Source organism: Pituophis catenifer, unplaced genomic scaffold, assembly GCF_029215685.1.
Source record: "Pituophis catenifer annectens isolate HBS135680 unplaced genomic scaffold, rPitCat1.0.hap2 SCAF_15, whole genome shotgun sequence".
Lineage (NCBI taxonomy): Eukaryota > Metazoa > Chordata > Lepidosauria > Squamata > Colubridae > Pituophis > Pituophis catenifer.
Window position 1 is genome coordinate 14353407 of NW_027256895.1, and position 20996 is coordinate 14374402.

General features: G+C 41.0%; 1 protein-coding gene across 1 annotated transcript; it reads right to left on the minus strand.

Annotated features, from left to right (window-relative positions):
* Nucleotides 1-9111: 9111 nt before the first annotated feature.
* Nucleotides 9112-20027, minus strand: LOC139324634 (vomeronasal type-2 receptor 26-like). Its single transcript, XM_070954358.1, has 6 exons — nucleotides 19816-20027; nucleotides 17254-17545; nucleotides 14573-15448; nucleotides 13345-13572; nucleotides 11352-11478; nucleotides 9112-10010 (listed from the first exon to the last, which is right to left on the minus strand). Exons 1-6 carry the CDS (start codon nucleotides 20025-20027, stop codon nucleotides 9112-9114), a joined length of 2634 nt encoding a protein of 877 aa, XP_070810459.1.
* Nucleotides 20028-20996: the final 969 nt, after the last annotated feature.

Below are 20996 nucleotides of genomic sequence, written 5' to 3' on the forward strand. Positions count from 1 at the left end.
ACCTCTGAAACCCCTGAGAGGAAACAGCTTCGATTGTTGTCCTTACAGAGGTGAGGTAGTCAGAGGAAAATCAGAATGGAGGGGAGTGGGGGGGGGTGGGGGGGGTGGGGTGGGGATACGACCAAGCCCCTTCCCCTTTTTGGATGCATTAATGTATGTCAATTAGTGTTCTATCAAAGTGACAATAAAGTTTGTTCTGTTCTGTTCTGTTCTGTTCTGTTCTGTTCTGTTCTGTTCTGTTCTATGCCATGCCATGCCACTCCACTCCACTGCATTCCATTCCATTCCATTCTTTTCTTTTCTTTTCTTTTCTTTTCTTTTCTTTTCTTTTCTTTTCTTTTCTTTTCCCTGTTCTGTTCTGTTCTTTTCTTTTCCCTATTCTGTTCTGTTCTGTTCTGTTCTATTCTATTCTAATCCATGCCATTCCATGCCACTCCACTGCATTCCATTCCATTCCCTCTTCTCTTCTCTCATCTCCTCTTCTCTCCCTCTTTCCTTTCCTTTCCCTTCCCTTCCTTCCTGCTTTTCCTTTCTTACTTTCTCTCTCTTCCTTTAGTTTCCTTTCCTCCCCCTCCATCCGTCTGTTCCTCCCTCCCTCCCTCCCTCCTTTTTCTTTTCTTTTCTTTCTTACTTTCTCTCCCTCTTTCCTTTCCCTTCCTTCTTGCTTTTCCTTTCTTCTTTCTCACTTTTCCTTTCCTTTCCTTCCTTCCTGCTTTTCCTTTCTTCCTTTCTCTCTCTTCCTCTCTTTTCCTCCACCTCCCTCCCTCCTTTTTTTTCTTTTCTTTCCTACTTTCTCTCCCTCTTTCCTTTCCTCCTCCCCCTCCCTCCCTCCTTTCTTTTCTCTCTTACTTACTGTCCCTCTTTCCTTTCCCTCCCTCCATCCCTTCCTGCTTTTCCTTTCTTCCTTTCTCTCTCTTCTTTTCCTTTCCTCCCCTTCCGTCCCTCCGTCCTTCCCTCCCTCCTTCCTTTTTCTTTCCATTTTTAAATTTCTCTCCCTCTTTCCTTTCCCTTGGTTCCTGCGTTCCCTTTCTTACTTTCCCTCTCTTCCTTCCCTTCCCTTCCCTTCCCTTCCCGTATTCAACCCCTCTTCCTTCCATTGAATAGCCTCTGAATATCAATCCTTTTCCGCCATCTGCTGGTGGCCCGAAGAGTTGCAGCCTTTGGATAGCCAAAGTTGAAATATGAATCCATAATGCTGGTCCATATTGAGATCACAGATACGGTCCCCACAAGTTACAAGCGAGAGGTAACAGGGCATTGAAACTCTGACTAAGAGTGGGGATTTTCTTTTCTTTTCTTTCTTACACTCCATCTTACCTTTCCTTTCCTTTCCCTTCCTTCCTTCCTTCCTTCCTTCCTTCCTTCCTTCCTTCCTGCCTGCCTGCCTGCCTGCCTGCCTGCCTGCTTTTCCTTTCCTTTCCTTCTTCAACCCCCCTTCCTTCCCTTGAATAGCATTCCTTCCTTCTTTCCTTTTTCTTTTCTTTCCTAATTTCTCTCTCTCCCTCTTTCCTTTCTTTTCTTTTCCTTTCCTACCCCTCCCTCCCTCCTTTTTCTTTTCTTTTCTTTCTTTCTTACTCTTCCTCTTTCCTTTCCTTTCCCTTCCTTCCTGCCTGCCTGCTTTTCCTTTCTTATTTTCTCTCTCTTCCTTTCCTTTCCTCCCCCTCTGTCCCTCCCTCCCTCCTTCTTTTCTTTTCTTTTCTTTTCTTTTCTTTTCTTTTCTTTTCTTTTCTTTTCTTTCCTTTCCTTTCCTTTCTTTTCCTTTCCTTTCCTTTCTTACTTTCTCTTCCTCTTTCCTTTCCCTCCCTTCTTGCTTTTCCTTTCTTACTTTGCCTCTCTTCCCTTCCCTCTTCCTTTCCTTTCCTTTCCTTTCCTTTCCTTTCCTTTCCTTTCCTTTCCTTTCCTTTCCTTTCCTTTCCTTTCCTTTCCTTTCCTTTCCTTTCCTTCCCTTCCCTTTCCTTCCCTTCCCGTCCTACTTTTCTTTCCTTTCCTTCTTCAATCCCCTCTTCCTTCCATTTAATAGCCTCTCAATATCAATCCTTTTCTGCCATCTGCTGGTGGCCCGAAGAGTTGCAGCCTTTGGATAGCCGTAGTTGAAATATGAATCTATAAGGCTGGTCCATGTTGAGATCAGAGATACGATCCCCACAAGTTACCAGTGAAATGTAACAGGGCATTAAACTCTGAGTAAGAGTGGGGATGGGGCGAAGACTCAGTCGGGGATCCTGTGGCCCAGAATATCAGATTGTTTCTCTAGGTAGTCTTCAACTTACATCAGTTTGTTTAGTGACAGTTCAAAGCTACGATGGCAGTGAGGAAAGTGACTTATGACTTTTTTCACACTTACAACCATTTGCAGTATCCTCATGGTCAGGTAATCAAAATTCAGACGCTTGGCGAGTGTCTCATATTTATGACGGTTGCAGTATCCTGAGGTCATGGGAACACTTTTTAAAATATTTTAATTCACCAGTGGTTGAGATGCAGAGTTAAATTTTGAACTCTGTTGCTTGTTGTCTTCTCAATGCTGGGCTTTTTGGGAAGCCTCCCTCTCTCTCTTCCGCCTTTCTGCTTTTTGCAGACATTGCCTTTCAATTCCTTTTTCCAAAATACTTTGCCATTCTAATTCAAAGTTTGCTTCCCTCCTCTCTCTGCCCCTCCCCAGAGAAAATAGGATTGGCGACCCTTTCTTTTCCTTTCCTTTTTTCTCATTTCCCCTTTCCCCCTTCCTTCCTTCTTTTTTCTTTTCCTTCTTACTTTCTCTCTCTCCCCCTTTTTTCCTTTCCTTTCCTACCCCTCCCTCCCTCCCTCCCTTTTCTTTTCTTTCCTTTTTTCTCATTTCCCCTTCCTTCCTTCTTTTTTCTTTTCTTTCTTAATTTCTCTCTCTCCCCCTTTTCTTTCTTTCCTTCCTTTCCTTTCCTTTCCTTTCCTTTCCTTTCCTTTCCTTTCCTTTCCTTTCCTTTCCTTTCCTTTCCTTTCCTTTCCTTTCCTTTCTTTTCCTTTCCCTCTTCCTTTCCTTTCCTTTCCTTTCCTTTCTTACTTTCTCCCCCTCTTTCCTTTCCCTCCCTTCTTGCTTTTCCTTTCTTACTTTGCCTCTCTTCCCTTCCCTCTTCCTTTCCTTTCCTTTCCTTTCCTTTCCTTTCCTTTCCTTTCCTTCCTTTCCTTTCCTTTCCTTTCCTTTCCTTTCCTTTCCTTCCTTCCTTCCTGCCTGCCTGCCTGCTTTTCCTTTCTTATTTTCTCTCTCTTCCTTTCCTTTCCTCCCCCTCCGTCCCTCCCTCCTTCTTTCCTTTCCTTTCCTTTCTTACTTTTTCTCCCTCTTTCCTTTCCCTTCCTTCTTGCTTTTCCTTTCTTACTTTGCCTCTCTTCCCTTCCCTCTTCCTTCCTTCCTTCCTTCCCTTCCCTTCCCTTCCCTTCCCGTCCCACTTTCCTTTCCTTTCCTTCTTCAACCCCCTCTTCCTTCTATTGAATAGCCTCTGAATATCAATCCTTTTCCGCCATCTGCTGGTGGCCTGAAGAGTTGCAGCCTTTGGATAGCCGTAGTTGAAATATGAATCTATAAGGCTGGTCCATGTTGAGATCACAGATACGATCCCCACAAGATACAAGCGAAATGTAACAGGGCATTAAACTCTGAGTAAGAGTGGGGATGGGGCGAAGACTCAGTCGGGGATCCTGTGGCCCAGAAAATCAATTGGTTTCTCTAGGTAGTCTTCAACTTACATCCGTTTGTTTAGTGACAGTTCAAAGTTACAACGGCAGTAAGGAAAGTGACATGACATTTTTCACACTTACAACCATTTGCAGTATCCTCACGGTCAGGTAATCAAAATTCAGACGCTTGGCGAGTGTCTCATATTTATGACGGTTGCAGTATCCTGCGGTCATGGGAACAATTTTTAAAATATTTTAGTTCACCAGTGGTTGAGATGCAGAGTTAAATTTTGAACTCTGTTGCTTGTTGTCTTCTCAATGCTGGGCTTTTTGGGAAGCCTCCCTCTCTCTCTTCCGCCTTTCTGCTTTTTGCAGATGTTGCCTTTCAATTCCTTTTTCCAAAATACTTTGCCATTCTAATTCAAAGTTTTCTTCCCTCCTCTCCCTGCCCCTCCCCAGAGAAAATAGGATTGGTGACCCTTTCTTTTCCTTTCCTTTTTTCTCATTTCCCCCCCCTTCCTTCCTTCTTTTTTCTTTTCCTTCTTACTTTCTCTCTCTCCACCTTTTTTCCTTTCCTTTCCTACCCCTCCCTCCCTCCCTTTTCTTTTCTTTCCTTTTTTCTCATTTCCCCTTCGTTCCTTCCTTCCTTCATTATTTTTTCTTTTCTTTGATACTTTCTCTTTCCCCCCCTTTCTTTTCCTTTCCTTTCCTACCCCTCCCTCCCTCCATTTTCTTTTCTTTTCTTTCTTACTTACTCTCCGTCTTTCCTTTCCTTTCCCTTCCTTCCTTCCTGCTTTTCCTTTCCTTTCCTTTCCTTTCCTTTCCTTTCCTTTCCTTTCCTTTCCTTTCCTTTCCTTTCCTTTCCTTTCCTTTCCTTTCCTTCCCTTCCCTTCCCTTCCCTTCCCTTCCCACTTTCCTTTCATTTCCTTCTTCAACCCCCTCTTCCTTCCATTGAATAGCCTCTGAATATCAATCCTTTTCCGCCATCTGCTGGTGGCCCGAAGAGTTGCAGTCTTTGGATAGCCGTAGTTGAAATATGAATCTATAAGGCTGGTCCATGTTGAGATCATAGATACTATCCCCACAAGATACAAGCGAAATGTAACAGGGCATTAAACTCTGACTAAGAATGGGGATGCGGTGAAGACTCAGTCGGGGATCCTGTGGCCCAGAAAATCAAATTGTTTCTCTAGGTAGTCTTCAACTTAGAACAGTTTGTTTAGTGACAGTTCAAAGTTACAAGGGCAGTGAGGAAAGTGACTTATGACATTTTTCATACTTACAACCATTGCTGTATCCTCATGGTCAGGTAATCAAAATTCAGACACTTGGCAACTGACTCATATTTATGACAGTTGCAGTATCCTATGAACAATTTTTGAGACCTTTGGACAAGCAAAGTCACCGGGGAAGCCGGATTCACTTAACAACCATGTTACTAACTTAACAACTGCAGCGATTCACTTCTCAACTCTGGAAAAGAAAGATCATAAAATGGGGGGCAAAACTTAACAAATGTCTCACTTAACAACTGAAATTTTGGGCTCCACTGTTGTCATATGTCAAGGACTATCTGTTTCACTGACCATATCTCAAAGATATTATGGCTAGAATGTTGACCTAACAGGAAGTGCTAAATATTATTATGGTCAGATAGATATGTTAATCTAAAATTTTCTTTCTTTCTTTTTAATAAGTTTTTTATTCTTTATTTTTTTACAAACATACCATTGGGTGAACGGTGTGGTACCGGAGTGCCTTATATTTTAGTACAAATAGAATAATATTCTTCATTTTTAATACAATTGACTATTTTATAAAGTTTTAATAATAGTACATATATTTTGTTGAATTATAATCATTCCTTCTTTGATTATTTGATATTTTAGTACGTTATTTTTATACCACTCTACAAATTCTAAATGTCACTCCTCTTACTACAAATAAAATATTAATAATCATATTTGCTGTGTTTGACAAACTTATATACCCTGTTTCCCCGAAAATAAGACATCCCCTGATAATAAGCCCAATCGGTCTTTTTAGCACATGCGCTAAAATAAGTACCTCCTGAAAATAAGCCCTCTCCAAAAATATTTAAATACATGTGCAGCCGGTCCCTGCCATTTCCTCTGGTTTCCTCCATGTGCCCCAAAATAATAAGATCTCCCTGAAAATGAGGCCAAGTTCTTATTTTGGGGTTCAAAAAAAATATAAGACAGGGTCTTATTTTTGGGGAAACATGGTAGTTCTAATAGTCGTACACAGATTTATATTTAATTGTAGTCTTCCATTGTTTATCCCCTTTCTAATTTTTAGTCATGCCACTGTTATGTTTAAAAAACATCCCCTTTCTAATCACATTTTACTACAAATAAAATAATATTCATCATATTTACGTTTGACAAGTTATATAATTCTAATACACGTTTTTGTTAAATTATACTCGTTATCTTGTTCAATATTTCCGTATATTGTTTTTATGTCAGTCAAATTCCACATATCATTCCTTTTACTACAAATAGAATGTTGGTAATCATATTTATTATATTTAACCAACTTACATAGTTCTACTAATAATACACATATTTATGTTAAATTATAATCTTCGACTGTTTAATTATTCAATATTTCAATATATTGTTTTTATAGCCATCACCATATGGTTCAAACATTTTCAAAATTACCATCATTAAGATTCTAGCTTCCCTTCTTGTTATTAATTCACTTTGTAATGTAAAAATATATATTCCATTAATTCCCCTTTCTCTAACTTCCAACCCTCTTTTAACTTATCTCACTATTGTTTTTTTTAAAATGTTCCCTTTTTAAAAATCTAAGCTAAAATCTAAAATTTTCTAATGTCACTTATAATTTCCATTGTTTCTGCCTTTGTCTTGCTTTTAAATAAGCAAACATATATAACCGTGGTTTACCTTTGCTTAGGTGGGCTCAGTAAAGTATTAAAAGCTTTGCTCGGAATCCAGAATATAGTGTATAAAAAAGCCTCTGATGATCGCGTGGCTCAGCTGGGGTCATCAAAGGGATCGTCAGCTGATGATCCCAGCTGAGTTGCCTGATCGGCAGAGGCTTTTTTTCTTTTAAAAGCCTCTGACAATCCAAGCTGAGTTGTCTGATCGGCAGAGTTTCTTTTTTCTTTTAAAAGCCTCTGATGATCCAAGTTGCATTGCCTAATCAGCAGAGGCATTTTTCTTTTAAATGTCTCTGACGATCCAAGCTGAGTTGCCTAATCAGCAGAGGCTTTTAAAAGAAAAAAAGCCTCTGCCGATCAGGCAACTCATCTGGGATCGTCAGAGCCTTTTGAAAGCATTTTTTACAACCTCTTTTTACAACCGAAGAGGTTGTAGAAAAAATGGTTTAAAAAAAAAAATATTGGCCACGCCCACCCAGTCACATTACCCCCCAAACCATGCCCACAGAAGTGGTAGTACCAAATTTTAGATTTCACCACTGGTGGCGGATATTTATACCTTCTCTTCAGCTTTGCACTTGAGCTTCCTGTTCCTGTGCAAGAACATGTATTCTATTGGCTGTTGTCAGACTCCCATGGTGCCATGTACAAATTCTAGGAGTTAGTCTGAGCTACGTTTGATTGAAGTTTGGGCTGATGCAATGAAGGGGCTTGATGGGCAATTCCTATTGTGGTTGAAGGCTAATCCTACCTTTGTTGGATCTTGGGTGATGGTATTTGTTTATGACTAGACCTAGCTATTTCTTTATCTCTTAAGTGCTGACATCTGCTGAGGGCTATTAAGAAAGGTGGCGGCTACTTTCCAAGAGCACGTTTCTCCATTTCTCATCCAGGGAAATATAATATTCTGCCTTTTTACTATTTCTCAAAATATTTGGTTCTTCTAGGAGAGTGCTAACTTTCTACAGCATGTAAATAACATTTTGTGTATCTTTAAACCCCATATTTTGGACACGACACAATGGTTTCTCTTCCCTATCTAATTTACCTGACAAAATTACAAAAAGGCAAGGGTTTCATTGGGATATATTTATTTTCACCTAGGGAAAGAAATACAGTATTTCCTTAATATGAATCCTTAAACCTTCATGCCATTAGGAATTGTCCATTAAAATAATTGCTCAACTCATATGCATCTTCTAATTTAGTTGGAAGTGACGTGAAGAGTTTGGTAAGGATTGTATTATCACCTTCGATGGCAAAATTTAATTAATCATTAATTTTATTGAATTAGTCAGTGGTTTTTAAGGGGTAGGAAAGTCACTCAACTCCCTATAAAGAATCACAATTGGTTCTTTCTAACGTTTATCTTGATAGTGGCCAGTTCTTTTTTTTTTATTACTATTGAATACCCAAACAGAACAACTTAATTAAATCATATGGAAAATGTCTTGCTGAAAAATTAATTTAACCCCTCCACCAGGGGTGAAATCTAAATTTTTTTGCTACCAGTTCTGTGGGTGTGGCTTAATTAGTGGGCGGGGCTTGGTGGTAAGGTGACTGGGTGGGCGTGGCCAAGTCAATGTCACTTCTTTGCCCTTTTTTAACCTACAAAACACAACACAACACAATTGGCTCACCCACAATGTAAAAGCAGCTGTGCTAGACCCAAAATGGCCCCTGCAACAAGCAGGAACCTCACACAGCCACAAAAAGCCCAAAAAACCAACTTTCACACTTTACACACACAAAATTCCACATACAGCTTTGTGAGATTTTGTGTGTTTGTGTAGTTAGAGTGAAACACTACAGAAACACACTAAATCTCAGAAAGCTGCACAAATTTTATTTTATTTTATTTTTATTTTTATATAAAAGCAGCTAAATTTAAAACTTCCTAAACTTTAAATGGCTAGGTCTAAAAAAAGAACAACTAAAAAAAACCCCCCCAATTAACTATTTTTTTAAAGCTCCCAAAGGGGAAAAAAACTTACTCCAAAAACAGGGGTCTCCAACCTTGACAACTTTAAGACTTGTGGACTTCAACTCCCAGGATTCCTCAGCCAGCTTTGCTGGGAGTTGAAGTCCACAAGTCTAGGCAGGAAGGCAGGCAGGCAGATAGAGCTGCTCACCGATGAGCTTGATTGCAGGCAGGGAGATTCAGTTGCTTGCTGATGCAATGGTTTGCAGGTATTACAGCAAGCGAAGCAAGGCAGGCGTTGTGACCAGCAGCTAAGGTAAGAAAGCTGGAGGCTGGGGGGGGGGCTGCCCTCCCCCATAAAATCCCCATCAAGTTTTAAGGCAAAAGACAAATTCAGTTGAGTTTGTTTATACTTTATTACCTATATAAATAATGTATTTCCTAATAATTTACTCTTCAGTATACTAATTGAATTTGAACACTAATGTAACTGTTTGAAATGTTTGTGTAGCTTCATCCGATTATTCATTCATTCCTGTATATGAAAATGACTGCACATACACATCCAATCGGTATTTGCTTGTTCAAAATTCAATCTTGTTCTTTTTTTTTATTTCTTGTGTACTAAATGCTCTTTAGTGTTGAGCTCAGGCCTCCACATAATTATATAGATTTTGGGGGTGAAGATGCATCCCAATAAGCCAGCACCGGAAGACAGAATAGAGAAGATCTCCACAGCCACCATGTACTTCCCTTTGGTGCTCAGGTAGGTGGGGACAAAGGTCAGCCAAACACTGCAGAAAACCAACATGCTGAAGGTGATGAACTTAGCTTCATTAAAACTGTCTGGTAACTTCCTGGCCAGGAAGGCCACAGTGAAGCTGAGAAGAGCCAAGAGTCCCATGTAGCTCAAGACACAGTAAAACATGGTGATGGAGCCTTCATGACATTCGACTATGATTTCTCCAAGGAGGGTCTCCATGTCCAAATCTGGAAACGGGGGAGAAGTTCCCAGCCAAACAACACAAATAGTTACTTGAATGAAGGAACAGAACCAGATAATAGAATAGGCCAACTTTTGCCCCACCCATTTGTGGAATAGGCTTCCTGGCTTTGATGCTAGGAATGCTATAATGACAGTGATGGTTTTGGCCAATATAGAAGAGATCGCAACAGAGAAGGTGATGCCAAATGTTGTTTGTCGGAGGAGACAGGTCGCCCTATTGGGCTTTCCAATGAACAGAAGTGAGCAGAGGAAACAGAGAAAGAGGGAGACAAGTAGAAGGTAGGTGAGGTTGCGATTGTTGGCTTTGACAATGGGAGTGTCCCGTTGCTTAATGAAGATTGTAAACACCAAAGCTGTAACTAGGGAAAAAAGAAGAGACAGAGACACCAGAGTAATGCCCAGTGGCTCTTCGAAGGAGAGGAAATTCAGTGTCTTTGGAACACACTCATTGTGAGCTTTGTTTGGAAATTGATCCTCTGGACAATGATCACAATTCTCCATGTCTGAAAAGAAGAGTTTTTGAACAGAATCAAACTTATTCCAAGTTTCAGAGTCGCTTGTCTGGAACATCTCTGCAATCTGACCCATTCCCTAAAACTTTCTGTAGCTGTCTTATTTCAATCTGCAATCTCTCATCTATCTATCTATCTATCTATCTATCTATCTATCTATCTATCTATCTATCTATCTATCATCTATCTATCTATCATCTCTGTCTGTCTGTCTGTCTCTCTATCATCTCTCCCTCTCCCTCTCTCCCCCCTCTCTCCATCAGTGGTGGATTTCAAATTTTTTTACTACCAGTTCTGTGGGCGTGGCTTGGTAGGTGTGGCCTGGCTTGGTGGGCATAGCTTGGTGGGCATGGCAGGAAAAGGATACTGTAAAATCTCCATTCCTACCCCACTCCAGGGGAAGGATACTGCAGAATCCCTATTTCCTCCCGATCAACTGGGACTCAGGAGGCAGAGAATAGATGGGGGCAGGGCCAGTCAGAGGTGGTATTTGCTGGTTCTCCGAACTACTCAAAATTTCTGCTACCGGTTCTCCAGAATTGGTCAGAACCTGCTAAAACCTACCTCTGCTATCCATCCATCCATCCATTCCTCCATCAGTCAGTCAGTCTATCTATCTATCTATCTATCTATCTATCTATCTATCTATCTATCTATCTATCTGATATAGATTAACAGAGATTAACAGTCTTATAGCCCTCTTTCAATGAAATCAGGATGGCTCAAGGATACCATCCCTGAGAGATGCTCCTTTCTTTTTAATGTTTCAGGTAAAGGTAAAGGTTCCCCTCGCACATGTTAGCTAGTCGTTCCCGATTCTAGGGGGTGCTGGTCATCTCTGTTTCAAAGCCAAGGAGCCAGCGCTGTCCGAAGACATTTCCATGGTCATGTGGCTGGCATGATTAAATACCAAGGGTGCACGGAACGCTGTTACCTTCCCACCAAAGATGGTCCCTATTTTTCTACTTGCATTTTTTACGTGCTTTCAAACTGCTAGGTTGGCAGAAGCTGGGACAAGTAATGGGAGCTCACCCTGTTCCGCGGCACTAGGGTTTCAAACTGCTGAACTGCCGACCTTTCGATCGACAATCTCAGTGTCTTAACCACTGAGCCACCGCATCCACCCTGTTAATTAACACCATTTTAATGTTTAGCGGCCATTAAAATAAACATCTTCAGTATCTGATTTCGTTATTCAAGCTAGGACATGGTGGAACACGCTGGCGTGAAATGCATCAATGAAGCAAGAAATAATATTGAAGAGATTATTTTTAACTTGGCTGCAGAAATAAACTTTCAGACAAAGTTCCATTGAGATGCTATGAATCTTACCCATTTGTCTGGAGATCATCTTTTCTGGACACGGAGCGCAAGCATAGCAGCAAAATTTCCGCCCTTCAATCTTGTCCTTTCTTTTTCCAAGAGGACATGGTTCATTACATAAGGAGGGAGGTGGTAGCTATCCCCAAATAAAGAAAGTAGTCAGTATTAACCTTTTTAAAAGCAATTTTTTTCCTTCTTAGATATTTTGTCAGAGGGCTGAGAAAATATCTACAAGACCTCTCACATCCTGGACATAAACTACTTCAACTTCTCCCTTCAAGATGCCGCTATAGAGCATTGCATGCCAAAAAAAAACTAGACTCAAAGACAATTTTTCCCCCTCATGCCATCATTCTGCTAAACACCTAACTACAACAGTACTGTCTTATGCTTAAGGTTATTTATCCACATAGTAGGTGTGCGCCGGGCAGCTGATCTTCCGGTTTCAGGTGCACATATGTGCACTGGCCACTTGGTCTTCTGGTTTCTGGCAAGCATGTGTGCACAAAGAGCAGCTGGCCGGTGAGCATGCGTGCACCGGAAACAGGAAGAGTAGCTGCCCGGAGTGCTCTTTCAGTTTCAGGCAGTGATGAAATCTGAACTGGTTTACTATTGGTTTGCTGGCTGCACATGCGTGCTGTGCACCAAATGCGAGGTGCGGGCGTGCACGCACAGCACACACCAAAAGGAGGCTTGGGAAGGTAAGTAGAACCTAAGTGTGTGATCAGCTGTGGCGCGCGATCATCAGAGCCTTTTTAAAAACTTTTAAAAGCACTTTTTAACAACCTATTCGGGCGAATAGGTTGTAAAAAATGTTTTTAAAAAGTAATAAAAGGCTCTGACGATCACAGCTGAGGCGCGCGATTGTCAGAGCCTTTTTTTAAACCTTTAAAAGCAGGAAGTAACGACACCCGGGCGGATGGGCAGAGCCTCGCACCACCATCGCTACCGGTTCTCCGAGCCACCTGCCACAATCGCTACCGGATCGCCGGATCAGGTCCGAACTGGGAGCATTTCACCCCTGGTTTCAGGGGCTCCCGCTTGCGTGAAGACCAGCTGGCTGGCGTGCTGGAACCTAGAAGAACAATGGCAACAGCTCGCGTGCCTGGCGAGATGGATCTATGTGCCACTTCCAGCATGCGTGCCATAGATTTTGCCATCACGGATCCATATCACTTTGTTGATTGTGACTTCCCACCTTGTTAGATCTTTTCTAAACATATCTTTTCTTTTATGTACACGGAGAGCTTATACACCAGAGACAAATTCCTTGTGTGTCCAACCACCCTTGGCCAATAAAGAATTCTATTCTCAGGAGTGAAGCTTTAGATACCAATACTTCCTTCAGATCTGCAGCCTACATCTGTTATTCTCCGAATTCAGTAGGAGGAAAATGCATCTTTTGGCACAGGTTTGGAAATTATTATTAGAATATTTGTCATTAAACAGTTCAATAATACATCCAGGGGTGGGATTCAGCCGGTTCGGACCAGTTCAGGCGAACCGAATGCAATTTTATATCTGGTTTGCCGAACCGGTAGTTGCAAGGACTAGCTGGCCCCTTTCCTCCCAGGAGTCTCCACACGGCCCATTTTAGATGCCAGGTAAGTGTAGCGCCCATCCGGAGGGTTTAGAAGAGTGAAAAACAAGCCTTCCGGAAGTACTGGAAGTCTGGAAATGGGCCTGTTTCTGGCCTCCAGAGCCTGGGGAAGGCCGTTTTTGCCTTCCCAGAGGCTCGAGGAAAGCATCTGGAGCCTGAGGAAGGTGAAAACTCTCTCCCCACCATGGTGCAGGAGGCCGAGTAGGCCACACCCACCATGGCCACGCCTACCCAGCAAGTGGGTAGAGAACCGGTTGCTAAAATTTTTGAATCCCATCCCTGAATACATCTGCTTTTGCACACCTTTGCCATAGATGGGGTGAAATGGATTTGGGGCCTATGGTACGTGAAAAGCGGTGTACATGAAATTGGTCCTTTTAGCTCATGTTAATGATATGGTACCTGAGTGAATTCATGATGCCACTGGATTTTGTCTGGGTGAATGAGGAAGGATTTTCCTGGAGGAGCTTGTGGATCTATTTCTCCAACTGGGATGTTGACATAAGAGTTGTTTGGGAAAGTGACCAGGTTTACAATGTCAAATCCAGCTTGTAATGTTCCATCTTCGTTTAATTTAATTTCATCTCCAGCATTGTTATTGAAGGCAATTCTCTGCAGAAATGGGTGGAGCTTGCAGGAAAAAAAGAGGGTAAGGTTTAAAGAGAAAAAGATACACTTCCTAATGGTTTCAAATAACACCCGTTTTTAACAGTTGGAACAGACTGGAACAGTTTAATTGTAGTTTAACAGACTGGAACAGTTTAATTGTAATTATTGGACCCTAATCCGTGCTAGATACTAAATCTGCGTGCTAGTTCATTTCCGACTCTAGGGGGCAGTGCTCATCTCCGTTTCAAAGCTGAAGAGCCAGTGCTGTCCGAAGATATCTTCTTGGTCATGTGGCTGGCATGACTCAATGGTGAAGGTGCACGGAGTGCTGTTACCTTCCCACCAAAGTGGTCCCTATTTTTCTGCTTGCATTTTTTACGTGCTTTCGAACTGCTAGGTTGGCAGAAGCTGGGACAAGTAATGGGAGCTCACCCCATTACTAGGTCCTTCTGCTGACTTTCTGCTGACCTTCTGCCGAATGGCTGAACTGCCGACCTTCTGATCGACAAGCTCAGTGTCTTAGTCATTGAGCCACCGCATCCCCCTCATTAGAATAGACATACCCAATTCCTGCAACCTTAATTCATAGTTTTTAGCTTGCAGTCCCCTAATCATCTTTGTTGCTCTTCTCTTTCTTTCTTTCTTCAAGTCCTGACACTGTGCTGTAACCAGGGGTGGGATTCTGCCAGTTCGGATGAACCATAACTCCGACGATCAGCTGGGCCCGACCGCTTGTCCCTGCGCTATACCGACCAATATTTCCTTTGTTTGAAGCCCAGCTGATAGGTGCGGTAGAGCGGATTGCCACACCTCAGCTGTTTTACTCACCGGAGCTGCAGTAGAAGTTAATTTTTAGAGCTGTTTTCAAACACACTGTGCACATATTTGGCGTGTGTGTGAGCGGAGTGCGTATTTGGTGCACATGCGTTCAGCGAACTGGTTGTTACCCTGGTTGAATCCCACCACTGGCTGTAACTATGAAGAATCTTTAAAAAAAACATTGAGAAAGAGGAAATCTTACCTGCCAGGCTTGTATTGTCTTTGATCGCACTTGATCTCTGTCCTTCTGTATGTTCTGATGTGTCCTAACTGTGTGAGCAGCATGTAAAGCTTGAGCCAAAGTATAGACGGCATTGTAGATACTGTAACTATGACTAAGCAGGCTGGTTTCAAAGAAGGGTGCAAGAAGGTCATCTAGTCTTTCTTTTCCAGTACATTCATCATCTTCAGAGGCATTTTTATTTGTTACTGAGCAGCCAAAAGCTTGCTTCCAGACATCTCTAATGAAGCCATCTTGATTCGCCCCGGAAGGGGTGACGGCCTGTATATATTGTTGGAAACCTGGAAGCTCCTTTTTGCTAATTGAGAAGGAAATGGCCCCATGGAACATTTGCATATCAAGACTCTTTTGTATGGAATGTAAGGTGAAATCATTTTGGGCCATCGCGATCCACACTTTCCGTGTGGAAACTTCCTGTGAGAAATGAGAAGCTGTCAGAGGAAAAAGTCTGGTCACCACTAGTGCAGAGGCCAGCCACATAAAGACTATATTTTCTCCATGTATGATAATTGCATTTGCGGTTTTCTCTGTGAACACGGTGACATGCCTCACCGTTCGTTCAAGCATTTCAAAGAGTTTATAGAAATGGAAATTTCTGTCAACCCTTTCGGTGAATTCGGAGCAGATTTCATTTTGCGAGAGCAGGGGTTCCATAATTTGGATGAAATGTTCCCCATGTTTGTCATCCGCAATGACAAATCCTACCCATTTCCATCCAAAGTACAGGAAGAGCTGTACTAAACCCTCGTACTGGAGAGCTTCATCGGGGGCCATGCGATAAAAAGGCGGGAAACGTGATTCATCAGTCGCTGCCAATTGAAATGAGCCATAGGAAATCTAAAGGAAAGAAAGGAGGAATGAGAGAAAGAGAGAATGGCAGAGAAAGATACATTCCTTTTTTTATTGATTGAAACCACTTTATTTAAAAAAAGATGGATGCTTAATATTTTTATTATGTTTAAAGATCTCCCAAAAAGGGAGATATCCTTTTTGAATCTTATATGTCTTCTCTCTCTCTCTCTCTCTCTCTCTCTCTCTCTCTCTCTCTCTCCCTCCCTATACCTATACCTATACCTATACCTATACCTATACCTATACCTATACCTATACCTATACCTATATCTATATCTATCTGTGGTGGGTTGCCCCCGGTTCGCACTGGTTCACCCACCGACCCCAACATCATCAAAGTGCTTCTGCGCGAGCGAAGTGAGCATGCACGTGTGGCCCCACTGCAAACCGGTAGTAAAGGTAAGTAGAACCCACCCCTGATCTATATCTATATCTATATATCTATATATCTATATATCTATGTCGATGTCGATGTCGATGTCGATGTCGATGTCAATGTCAATGTCGATGTTGATATTTATTTATTTATTTATTTAATTAATTAAACTTATATACCGCCCTTCTCCCCAGGGGGACTCAGGGCGGTGGACAGCCAGAAATTAAAACACATATAGTACAAAAGTTAAGAGAAAACTGAGGCATTACCAATTTAAAATCCCAAATCTACAAAATCAAAAAATTCCCAATTTAAAACCCAAAAACCAATAAAATTAAAAGATTAAAAATCCCCATTAAAACCATTTAAGCTAAGAGATATAGTTATATATAGATATATATACCCTGAAAATAAACTCTGAAATAACTTTGAACTCTGAAATAAGTACTTGGCCTTATTTCCATGAGTTCAAAAACCCAATTGGCAGGGGTGAAATGCACCTGGTTTGGACCGGATCGCCTGATCCGGTAGCGATGGAGGCGGGTGGTTCGGAGAACCGGAAGCAAAAATCCCTGCTCCCCCCATTGCCCAGCTGATCTGTGCAATCATCAGAGGCTTTTTTTTATTTTTAAAAGCATTTTTTCTACAGCCTCTTTGGCTGGAAAAATGCTTTTAAAAGTAAAAAAAAAAAGCCTCTGATGATCGCGCGGCTCAGCTGGGATCATCAGAGGCTTTTAAAAGCATTTTTTCTACAACCTCTTTAGCCGAAGAGGTTATAGAAAAAATGTTTTCAAAAGGAAAAAAAAGCCTCTGCCGATCAGGCAAGTCAGCTGGGATCGTCAGAGGCTTTAAAAAAAAAAGCCTCTGCCAATCAGGCAAGTCAGCTGGGATCGTCAGATGCTTTAAAAAAAAAAAAAGAAAGCCTCTACCGATCAGGCAAGTCAGCTGGGATCGTCAGAGGTTTTAAAAGCATTTTTTTTACAACCTCTTCACCCTCAGTATGGAAGGGGTTGCCACTCTCGAATTGGCCTTTTTAATCACATCAGATGCTGTTTTAGGACCTCTTTCCAGAGCACGATACCATAGTCTTTTGAGACTGAAGGTTGCCAATGCATGCTTAAAATGTATGAACTGAAATATCAGTGAGACAGTTAATGACAGGTAGCATAAGCCTTCAGATTCAAACAACTATGCCCTCAGATTTTGTATGTCTTGATTATTCTTATGGAAAGCAGTGATATACTGAAGAGAAACATGGATTAATTAAGGTCCACCCTTTGCCCTAATTTCTTTACTTCGCTTCACTCTTAATTTCTTTACTGATAAATCATCAAATTGCCTCTTGAAGGGGAAATCAAAAGCAGACAATCTGTGCTATTGTCCTAATTTTGAGATCTTTAGTTATGGCTCCAACCTGTGGGATCTTGAAAAGCTGCAAAATTTCTGCCATGCGTATGGAAGTTTCGGGGCTCATCCCTCCGATGATTCCCACAATTTTCTTTTCAGTCCCGCAAATATAGTTAGGGACAATTTTATGCAACTTAAAAAGCAGATCCAGAGTGGTACGATAGGTCATTAGTGCATCGGAGTAGCTGTCATAGATGTGGAATCCTAGAGTGATGTTGGGCAAGATGTCGGGATCCTTGTTGATCTCTTTCACGGCAAACACTAAAGCCAAGACGTGTTGATAGAACTTGGTTATCACACTGCAAATAAAGTGACTTGCTTCAGAAGAGAATTGTGCTATGTATTATGCCACTAAGGAAAACATATCCAATGGAAAAAAACCCCACAGGAAATGTGCTTTGATTTTGCTTTCCTAGACTGCCCTTGTATTGTGTATATTAGAGATCTAGCTTCCAACAATTTGTCTCTTCAGAATCAAGATTGATATCTTTATATGAAGTATTTAATTGTGTACCCCTTAACACAGTGGTCCCCAACCCCCGGTCCGCGGACCGGTGCCGGGCCGTGGAGTACCTGGCACCGGGCCGCGCAGCGGCCGGGGGACATGAACGCTGCAACGCAAAGGCTCCTGGGCCGTGTGCAATGGGCCGTGCGCAAAAGCTCCTGGGCCGTGCCCCCACCCCTGCGCGCGCTCAGCGGGCCGCGGCGATAAAAAGGTTGGGGACCACTGCCTTAACAGATATTTCAACTGCAATACCAAAAATACACAAAAGGAAAAGGCTTCAGCATGACTGAATATAAAGTCACGAGTTCCCTTTGGAATAATTGGAGAAACCATGACAGATTTTATAGAAGGATGGCATGATAACATTCCTGAAATATCTGAATAGCTTCCATGTAGAAGAGAATTCTTACAAAAGAATTCTCATTTTTCCTACCCTTAGAAAGGAGCGTTTCTTGTCATATTATACTTTCCATGCATGTTTTAGTCCTTAATAAACCTATTGTTCAATCCACAATTACAAAAATGTTCACCTCATAACGATAAGTCGCTCCTGCACAAACAGATCAGGAGCATTTGGTGGTGTAAAAGCTAATCGTTTTGCCCTTTGAAATGAAACAAAATTATTGATGAAGTTAATCACTAATTGTTCAGAAGATAAGGCCCAAACTCTGAAGTTACTCAGTTGGAAGAAACGGAATGGGATGATTTTTTCAATTAGATGTCTTTTTAATTTACTATAGAAATAATCTAAGATGAGTAGAACAAATTTGTGAGGAAATATTACAGAAGATCTTATTGTTAAAGAAGGTGAAGCTGAAGAACATAGCCATATGTTATAAATTTATTTTTTCCTTTTATACTCCAATTCCTTCTTAATTCTTCCTTAAAGGAAGATTGTGAGTAGCCCACATTTTTTTTTTAATTTTAATTTTTTTTTTTAAAAAAACCAGTGCATTGTTAGGGTATATCATTTACAAATATATATTACAAATGAGCCGCGGTGACGCAGTAGTTAGAGTGCAGTACTGCAGGCTACTTCTGCTGATCACCGGCTGCCAGCAGTTTGGCAGATTGAATCTCACCAGGGTCAAGGTTGATTCAGCTTTCCATCCTTCCAAAGTGGCTAAAATGAGGACCCCGATTGTTGGGGGGGGGCAATATGCTGATTCTGTAAACCACTTAGAGAGGACTGTATAGCACTATGAAGTGGTATATAAGTCTAAGTCTAAGTGCTAAATAAAAAAGACCAAAAAAAAAAAAAAAGAGAAGAGTGGTATTAAACATTAACATACAATTTAATAACAATAATAATGATATAGTAATAATATAACCAAAAACCTTTTAGCTTAGTTTTTTTTAAATTAACATATTGTAATTATTTACCTTTTTCTTATTTTCTTATTTTCAGTACTAACATTTATGATCTTACTTTTCTCTAATTCCTATCTCTTGTTTCTATCCATTCATAGAATTTATTCCAAATCATATAATATTCTGTATCTTCTTGATCTTTAATTTTAAAGGTTAATCTAACCATTTTGGCACAATCAATTTTTTTCCCCCAATTACAGCCTCCTCTGGTGGGGTATTCATATTTTCCCAATATTTAGCATATATGATCCTTGCTGCTGTCAATATGTGTAAAATTAAATATGCGGTCCCTTGAAATGTACCTAGGAGACATGTTTCTGGTTTCAACTCAATATTCTGTTTGATTATCATTCCCAGCCAGTTTTGTATTTTCTCCCAATATTCTCTTGCTTTGCTACACATCCACCACATGTGGAAGTAGGTACCTGGTTCTGACTGCATCTCCAACACTTAGCCCACATTTCTACTCTTCTTGAGAACTTTTCTGTTTCAGTTTTGAATTGCTCTTTCCAAGACTCTAAGGTGCTCCATAATCTTTTTGAAGTAGGTCAGATGGACCTCCAACTATTATAAAGGATATGTGCAAAAACTTTATATCTTCAAACCCTTTGAAGGAAGGAACTCTCTATTTTACATGGATGGAAAGAACAGAGATGGATTAGATTAAAATCAGGTAAAGGAATGATTTCTTACAATGGGAGGTCAACAGATTCCTCAAAAGGATGTCGCTTGAAACCAATTTCGGGAAACAAGTAATGGATGTGGGACATCAATCCACCAATGAGAAGTTCTCCATCCTGGTACCATTCCTGTGGAATTTTAAGGGCTTGCTCGCCAGTGCACTTAAGAGGTTGTACCTTCATGGCCAATTCTGGAAGCAGTAATACGACAATAATCCCCAACATTCCTGCTCATTTGATTTATCCTGTACTGCTGTTGGCAGAAGCCTTGATTCAAACAAGATGCTATAGACAGTGAAACAACTGCTTGATATCTGTCTTAAGAATATCTCAAAAATTGATCTGATCCCTTGTCTTAAGCCTCACCTATGTCTGAATGGCTTGATGCTCAAAATTGTGAAAGAACAGAGTTCCTCTCAACTCTAATACTGTACCTAATTTTTCACTCTTTCTTAAAGGACAAGCAGAAGACCTTGGCCACCATAATATTTTCTCTTGGTCAGCCCAGCCCTGAATTTCATTTGCCTTACACAAATTCTTCCAATACAGTTGTCCTGTTGAATCAGTGAGCTAGCATATTCGTGTGAAGTCCTATATCTCACATATATGAAACAATGGAGTTAGTCTAATTTATTGAAATCAAAGAGAATCAATAAATTGAAATCAAAGAGAATTCAACTGCTGAATTGACTTGGCACTGGCTGATCAACAGTTTAAAAATATTAGCACAAAAGCCACAATGGCTATATATGTGTGTGTGTGTGTATGCTATGAACAGCAAATAGATGTAAAATCCTAAGAACCCAATTGATGGCATCAGTTTTCTTATTGACCTTGTAATGGTTGGGGGGGGGGACACCTCTTGAGGAATGGCCGTCAGCAGGGAACAATATATTGGAGATATATATATATATATATCTGGTCTGGGATTTGCCTGATAATTCCTTCAGAAGCATCTTGAGAGCCACTGGAGGATTGACCTGGTGGTTTAATCATAGTGTTTGTGATAAGAGATAGAAATACGGCAACTTTGCTCATTGAAATGCAGAAGCAAACATATTTGTGAGATGCCACAAGGAAGAGTTTTCCATGTATTCTGGTGGGGAGATTTGAGGAACTGATCTTGAAGTCTATAATTGCACAGAGGGGCCTGCGGAGTCAAAGAAGAAGAGCTCTAGTTGTTCTGCCGGATTC